The sequence below is a fragment of the Sesamum indicum genome, linkage group LG3, assembly GCF_000512975.1.
Source record: "Sesamum indicum cultivar Zhongzhi No. 13 linkage group LG3, S_indicum_v1.0, whole genome shotgun sequence".
Lineage (NCBI taxonomy): Eukaryota > Viridiplantae > Streptophyta > Magnoliopsida > Lamiales > Pedaliaceae > Sesamum > Sesamum indicum.
In genome coordinates, this window is record NC_026147.1 from 8,562,650 (window position 1) to 8,570,635 (window position 7,986).

Sequence of the window (7,986 nt, forward strand, 5' to 3'; positions counted from 1 at the left end):
GAGAGAGAGAGAGAGAGAGAGAGAGAGAGAGAGAGAGAGAGTTCTTGTTTCTTTTGGGGGTTGGGCAAAGAGGGGTGAGCTCACCTTCGAAGTCATCATCGTCGAAATCAATATCTTCCTCGTCTTCATCAGAACCCTCAGCAACAGGTGCTGACCCTTTCTGCATGGAATCAGCAGACCCAAGAAGTAAACATTTTCACTAATATACTTGATCATTTAGATTTAGGCACATTTTGACAAACTGAAACTTGTGTTAAATTGAGGATATGAAATTTCATTTACAGTATTAGATGCATAGATATTACAAATTGGGGGGTGACATCACTTACAGAAATGGAAAATAAAAGCTCAGGGTTTTCCTCAGGTCCTACCATAGATAATAAGAGACGTCCTTTCTTTACTCAAAAGAGTAAATGGAGAAGCTTAAAGTCATTTCTTACCTCATTAAATGCCAGTTAATTGCACTTCAGACTGCGAGATCCAAATTATACTTCTTTTACCGTCTCATACTCACTTAGCCCTAATTCCAAATGTTGAACTTCCAATAGAATTTCTTGCTTAATCAGATGTTAAGCTTTAATTTCATCTAATCAGAAGATTCATTCAGAAATATTGTCTGAAGTAACATATTAGCTACAACCAAAGAATGAATAGCATATGAATGTCTGTAAATGCACACAACTATGGACATATAACCGTGTACAGTCAGGAAATAGATGTGCTCTTTACATTGATTAAGTAAACAAATTTTTTCAGTTACATCTGATGAGTGTTACTACAATTTGAGGATGCATGCCAAACGAAAAATAGCTGGAAGAATGAAGTACCGAGGATGCTCTTCCACTTTCGAACCACTGTCTGCCGGAAAGTTTTTTCTCCTTGGGCGCAGTAAGTGCTGAATCAGGCATTAGCCTAAGATGATGAACATGAAAATCTATTATCAACAACCAGAGAAGAAATAAAAAAAACAAAACAATCCATATCTTTTTTCTTCCTTAGCACACGTTACAGATTTGTCTATAGCAAGAGGGTATACAGTCAACATATTTACCCACCGACTCTATCTGAGTTCACAAATTAATTATTTACTTTGTCAAAAAGTTAAATTCTCTTTAAGAAACAGCAGTTGATTTTATGATTGAGTTGACTGCAATCTAGCTACAGCCATATTTTATGTGGTATTTTGCCCCTTAAATCACGTTGGCCTTCATTGAGAACTACAAGGAAGTCAATAATTTTTTAACTCACTTGGCTCTTTCAAGTGCCAATTCTGCTTCAAATCTCTCACGCCATGCCAAAAAGGAATCAACAGTGACTGGTTCTCCATGTGGTACTATAATCTGAAAATGAACAGCAATTGATATAATAATTTGATGAACTGAAAGTCAGCATTTTTGGTAACATCTTCTACAGTTATCACCATCATGTCATCTAATAGAAAGTGGATGATGACATAAAGTCAGAAAGGTGACAGCAGGCATTCAATGATTCTATGAGCACTTCAAGGTTATGAAAACACTAACAAATTCTTAGGCTAAATTGTGTAATATAGTGAAACTCAACTACAACACTGAGCACAGTTGGCTTGTGCAAAGCTATAGCTCTAACATATAAATTCCTACTTAATGGATGATGCAAAAAGAGTCTCTGCAAATTATTGAAGGTACAAAATCAGCCTCTTTTCTGTAAGCATTTCGTGCAAACGGCAGTGGACAATGTGAGCAGGACAATAATGGGATCAGGACAATTGTAAGATCAAACATCCTGAATATTCTTTTGATGTAGATTGGATCACAAGAAATACAGTAATAAATGCAAGACATGTTTTGCACTAGTTCCACAAGAAATTACGGAAAGAAGGATACCTCATCTTTTGCAGCCTCATCTTCCTCAGCATCCTCAACTCCGGCATCCTCTGAAAATCTTTCAGAAAGCCATTCCTTAGCTGATGTAACCAATGTGTAGACCATGGCCATACCAAGATTTTCAGCTGCCTGTGACATATAAGCATTTTGAACTAGCTTGAAGTTTGGAACAACTTAAGGGTTAGAGACTAAGATTGTAGTCCTCATCCTGTTGAATAAAGAATACAAGGTTTTCAAGTCGAATTCCTCCACTTTGCGGATATCATCTAAAGTTTTACATTTCCCAACGACGTGGGGTTTAATTTTCTGTTAATATTAACTATGTGGTCATGTTCTGTACATATTGAAGGTAGATGCTTTATCCTGGGTCAGGTACTGAACAACACATTCAGCATAACCTTTATAGAACCCATCTTAGACATACCATATTTTTACAAGATCAACCAAACCAGTATAAACATAACATGCTTAATGGAATGGCAAAAGGGATTTGAAGTGCTACCTCTTGTTCAAGCTTTTCTTTCAGAACTTTAAGATCTGCTGTTGGAATTCCTTTCAAGCTGAAAACAAAATGATAAGTGCTTCAGACACAGAAAAGTGTACATAGGGATTCTGGCAAAACATGCTCAGGTATTAACTAAAATTGCTTGGCACTCAGGGTCACCAACATTCTAACTCAACTCACAAATGTCACAATGCCACCTCTCAATTGAATTCGTGATGTTTTGATTAAGTGAATCAAGCAATGTCCTGCAATATTGTTATAGTGAGAAATACGAATCCTATGGCATGCAGGGACATCTATAGACTCCCTAAATCACAAACTCTGTGCATAGAGCTTGACTTTTGGATATTACTCGTTTAACAGAGTAATACACAGCCACAACTGAACTCCCAACATATCACAGAAGTTAGCAAAGCTGGAAGGTGTGGACTCTTCCAATCCTCCTTTATATTACTCAAGAAAATAATGCTAATTGATTAAGTCGTGTTAAAATTCCAAACATGTTATATATTATTAACAAGAGATACTGATAAGAAGAAAGTGAATAAAAGATTATAAAGCAGAATTCTAAACACACCATAAAATATCTTACACGTAACCTTTTCAGACTGAGAAGTGGAGGTTCATCGGGATATTTTTCTGTGTGAGAGAATATCAATGCCAACCTTACTGCAAAAAAGAATTCGACAAGTGCTATTAATACAAGTAGGAAATGTCACCATGAGATACAAGCACAGCTGCACAAGAAAAAAGAGGATTAACAAGAACATAAGTGGCATATAGATTGTAACCTGGTGGATTAGTTGATTCATCTAGCTCATCATCCTGTTTGAAATAAAGGAGAAACAAGTAACAATCCGTAGAGGAATATGGTTAACAAAGAAATATAAAGACACTATTATGCTCCATGACATGAGAAAATATATTTACCTGAGGAGAAAGGGTTATCTGGAAGCAGCGGTTCGAAGTATTCAGGTTGCTTTCACTAGAATGAATTTCTGGTATAAGGAATCCACTAGAATTGATTAACAGAATTTAGGTAAATTGGTGAACAGACATCAAGTAACCAAAGAGGAATACATGAATACCGCCATAGGAAAGACAAACCTTTAAAATCATCCATGAGAATGGCTTCCAAGGCTTCAATTTCCATATCCTGGTCTTGCTTATAGTCTGCACAGAGCATTTCCCGAATCAAGACAAACACGACCGTGGAAACTAGATGGACTGTGTAAAAATAACAACTCGTACATTGACTAAAGAGAAAATCTAATGAAGAAAGCTAAATAAGTCCAATGTTCTCACAATGAAAGCCCAACTCTTTCACTTTTCGCATAATCTTAATAATCACAATCATGAAATTAAGTGTCTGAAACTAAAATCAGAAGCATTTCACTTAGGGCATGAATTAGTTCGACCATATTTACTTATTTATTTTTCCCTATTCCTCACAAGCCCCAAACACCCACCAAAAATCCATCCCACTCAATTATCAATTCGAGGTTGATTCAATTAACAGAAGAATCCATTTATAGAGGATCAGTACTCACATCCTTCTCCTCAAAACTTTCTTCCTTATCCAGCTTCGCCAAAATTATTCCTAAGTATGAAAACACAACTCTCATCTAACTATTCCCCGAAATTCAGAACAGAAAAACACAGATAAACTCCGGATAAACACCGCACAACATCTTGTGGACCAGTGAAAATTCTTAAGAAATCAGTTGTTATACAAATTTCCGCATGAACCATGAACCAAGTCAGTCGATTGAGATAAAATTCTGGGCCGATGCGGGAAAAGAAGCAAACTGATCACTCAGCGATATAGAATGGATATTTGCTCAACCGATGCTATAATCATCAAATCTCCACGTTATTTTTCATAATAAAATTCAAATTTTCAACACCAACAAGATAGAAAAAGAAACCAAAGTTTGAAGCTTGAAATAATCATAATTGCTCAATAAATGTCGAGAAAAAATAGAGTAACTTAACATTAAGAATAGCATGAACCCTAAAAATTAAATTTTTAGGGTCAAAAACCAAAAAAGATTGAAGCTTTATGAACTATACCAGTCATGGCTGCTTGGTTAATGCTTCCTTCTCCTGATTGTCTCTTCCTTCCCTTCTTAAGAAGATGAAATTGCAGCAAGAAATAATGAACCCTTCAAATACAGCTTTAGTAGGGAAAAATAAGAAAAACCTAATCAGCAGAGTGGAGGGAGGACCTACTGCACTACTATTTAATTATCCCCTGTACTCAGTCCCACATAACCTTAAACACAAGTGTCTTAATCACCGCAAGATAGCATCAGGCAAGATTAATCACAGCCGTAGTCGCAAAGGATTCTTGATGGAAAATTAACTAGAGATGTATTATAGTAATTTACACCTGTATAAGGGGACCTACAAGCATGCATGTGGGACAAGTGTAGAAATGCTAATATAGTACCTGTCGTGCCTGATTACATTACCTTTCTTTTCCTGTTTCTCTCACCTCCAAACTTAATAGATTTATAATAAAACTTATATAGTATTTTCAAGAAAATCCCTCTCTCAGTCTCCTCTCTCTCTCTCTCTCTCTCTCTCTCTCGTATTATTCTCTCTCTTTCCATGAGGGCTTCTCTGTGTCTCTGTATAAAGATACTAAAAGGTACCTTCGATCCCATTGTTCTTGACAGCATAACTCTCTCCACTGCATGTCTCATCATTCACTTGACAGTATACACGCACATATAGAAACTTGAACTTCTTTGCCATTTCTTCTACTTTCTCCGCATCCAAAAGCTAATGGTTTGGTCATGAAATTCCCACCGCTTGAAGTAACCGATGAAAAAGATTAGAGCTTTTCCTTTGAATGCCACCGAAACATGTGAGATGAAATCATTAATGGGTTTTGATTTTTCCTGAAACAAGTGGAAAAACCTGAAAAGAAAGCGGCCCTTCCTTTTTTTGGGCAAAAATTCTTTCACCAGATCTATCTCTACCTTCTCCCCTGATTATCTTGCCGTCTGGTTTTGTTTTTCCTATTTGCGTTTGATGATCTAATTTTTTACATTCCTGTCTTACGAATGTTCATAGCTTCTTTTAGTTGTGTTTTGTGAAAATTTTCTGATATTTTCTCTTTCTTTTCCTTATTTCTTTAGATGTTAAAAGAAATGTGCACGCTGGTGGAGGAGGGTTTGAGATTTTTCTTGAGGGCTTTGCTTGTGCCCCAGAAAGGCTGACCTGAAAATAAATTATTGGGGAATTAGAGCTTTATGTTTTCTGGTTTTATTTTACTTTTCCTGTTTGGTTTAAAATAAGTATCCCTTTTGGTTGTGGTTTCTGAATGGGGAGTTCGGGTGAGGACCCCAACAAAGGCATTGACCCATCAGTTGGCGGGTTGGTATGGGTTCGCCGGAGAAATGGGTCGTGGTGGCCTGGCCGGATTCTTGGCCCAGATGAACTTCCGGAGGGCTGTTTGCCTACACCAAGATCAGGGACCCCAGTGAAGCTCCTTGGTAGAGAAGATGCAAGTGTGTAAGTATTTCTACAAGTCATTCTGTTTTTCATTTCCTTGATTGGAGTATTTGATCACTTACAGCATCGTGATGTTGATAAATTGTTTCTTCAAATCATACAAATGGTAGTTCTCATAATATTTGGATGGTTGTGAGAGGGCACCATCTGAATGTCTGGATTTGGTGTTCTTGTGGAAAAAGGAGCAACGGTTGTTAACAAACTTTTGAACTGTGTTTCATTTTTCATATATTATTCATGTTGTGCTTCCATTGGTGTGCCGATTTGATCTGGAATTTATGTCCTTTAGTTTATTTGTCTTTTTGTGATCACATTTATTTGTTATAAAATCCACTTGTCATGGAAGAGCTTTTATGAATGAGTAATGTGTTTTGGTGAAAATAAAAAGATTACAGGACGGATTTTGCAATTCTTGATTCAGTTGCCAAATAAACTTTTATTGTTTATTTTAGTAATATGTATACATATTATCTAGTTCTAAAAGAGGTGAATGTTATATGATCGTAATGGCCACCACCCATGTTATCAGGAAAAAGAAAAGTCACTATTTGTATCGGTTTAAATCCTTGCTCTTTGCAGTAGCATACTTATGGGTTAAACCTATAGCAACTAAATTAAGTTGACACAATTCTGAATTAAGCTATTAAAGAGCTCTAGCTTGGCTCGAGTTTTTGGCAATGCTGAATTATAGGCGATGGTATTACTGAATTCACTTATCCAGAAAAAACCATTCTTTTACATTAAATATGAGTTGCTTTTCATGTGGTGACAAGTTCAAATATTTAAGGCAGGGCCTCGGAGAAAACGCTAGTTTCTTGTCTAATGTTTACGCTACTATAACTATTTCATTGTCTGTCAATTGCCAGTAGAAAGAGGATTATAAGAAGTAAAATGTTGAAACTCTATACAAAGGAAACAGTATTGGATAAAAGAAGAAGAAACTTATCATGGACTTATCTGTATTTAATAGTTTTTTGTTAAATTCAATGCACTAAGTATCAATTGGAAAATACATATGACATGAAGTAAATTGTTATCTCAGTCTTCTAGTTGCAATCTGGTGATCCTAGAGGCCAACCTCTGTTTCTGTACACATTCAGGATTTTTCCCTTTTAACCTCTTTATGGCTTGAATTTGAACCTTTTTGTGCTTACTGCTTAATTTAGAGAAAAAAATGTTTCTATTTTCCACTCAGATTTTAGCTCCCATATCTCTTTTCATGCTGATAGCAATTTAATTTCAGTTCTTCCTGATTTTCTTTAAGGGACTGGTATAATCTGGAGAAATCAAAAAGAGTGAAAGCTTTTCGCTGTGGCGAGTATGATGATTGCATTGAGAAGGCTAAGGCATCTGCATCTCATCTTTCTAAGAAGGCAGTCAAATACGCTCGAAGAGAAGATGCCATTCTTCATGCACTTGAGCTGGAAAGTGCTCGTCTTGGAAAAGACTATGACGACTTATCTGCTAGACCAGGTACACAAAATGAGGAGCGTCTTGTTGACGACTCACCTTCTTCCTCCCATCCCAGTGAAGAAAGTGAAGATACTGATGAGGATCTGAGTACTTCTGAAGATGATTCAGATTCAGGCCCAGAACTATCTCAGTCTGGTGTTTCATTTGAGGAACCAGATCACGCTGATGCAACTAAGGAAGAATCTAAGCGCTGGAGGACTCCAAATGATTCAGAGGACGATGGGACTGAAGGAGTAAAGCGTATGAGAGGACTTGAGGACCTGGGGATGGGTGTAGCATCATCACTGAAGAGAAAAAGATCTGAGGCTGCTCATGTTCATGAATTCTTAAAAAGGAAAAACCGTCGCCGCACTTTGACAAAAGTTTTGGAGTGTACAGCAATGGTGTCCGTTCCTGTTGTTTGTGAACAGTTGTCCAGTCCAACTGGATCTTCTGTTCCTGGAGCATCTGAGAGCAAGGTTTCTGGATTAGAGTCTAATGAATCGAAGATCAACAACTCAACTGCAGTCAACAACAACTCAGATAGTACTGGAGTTTCATGTGAGAATGCTATATCGGTCAACACATCTAGGCATGCTAGTGATGCTTCCCTTGGATCCAAACCAAAGGAGAATGAAATTT

At 36.9% G+C, this 7,986-nt stretch overlaps 2 protein-coding genes across 3 annotated transcripts in view; one reads left to right on the forward strand and one right to left on the reverse strand.

The window, feature by feature from the left end:
* LOC105157716 (RWD domain-containing protein 1) overlaps window positions 1-4,622 on the reverse strand; it is a 5,329-nt gene extending 707 nt beyond the window's left edge. Inside the window, exons 1-10 of the mRNA XM_011074165.2 lie at window positions 4,444-4,622; window positions 3,478-3,543; window positions 3,301-3,368; window positions 3,162-3,195; window positions 2,970-3,039; window positions 2,368-2,425; window positions 1,866-1,994; window positions 1,249-1,340; window positions 828-912; window positions 85-160 (exon numbers count right to left, since the gene is read on the reverse strand). Coding sequence (XP_011072467.1) covers window positions 85-160; window positions 828-912; window positions 1,249-1,340; window positions 1,866-1,994; window positions 2,368-2,425; window positions 2,970-3,039; window positions 3,162-3,195; window positions 3,301-3,368; window positions 3,478-3,543; window positions 4,444-4,450 — 685 coding nt within the window. The 5' untranslated portion in view covers window positions 4,451-4,622. The remainder of the gene's footprint in view (window positions 1-84; window positions 161-827; window positions 913-1,248; window positions 1,341-1,865; window positions 1,995-2,367; window positions 2,426-2,969; window positions 3,040-3,161; window positions 3,196-3,300; window positions 3,369-3,477; window positions 3,544-4,443) is intronic.
* Window positions 4,897-7,986, forward strand: part of LOC105157717 (uncharacterized protein At1g51745) — a 4,961-nt gene continuing 1,871 nt past the window's right edge. Inside the window, exons 1-3 of one of the 2 annotated variants that reach the window (XM_011074167.2) lie at window positions 4,897-5,023; window positions 5,517-5,892; window positions 7,157-7,982. In XM_011074167.2, the coding sequence (XP_011072469.1) occupies window positions 5,702-5,892; window positions 7,157-7,982 (1,017 nt within the window). In that variant the 5' untranslated portion in view covers window positions 4,897-5,023; window positions 5,517-5,701. Of the gene's footprint in view, window positions 5,243-5,516; window positions 5,893-7,156; window positions 7,983-7,986 lie in introns of both variants that reach the window. The other variant, XM_011074166.2, reaches the window with a different exon arrangement.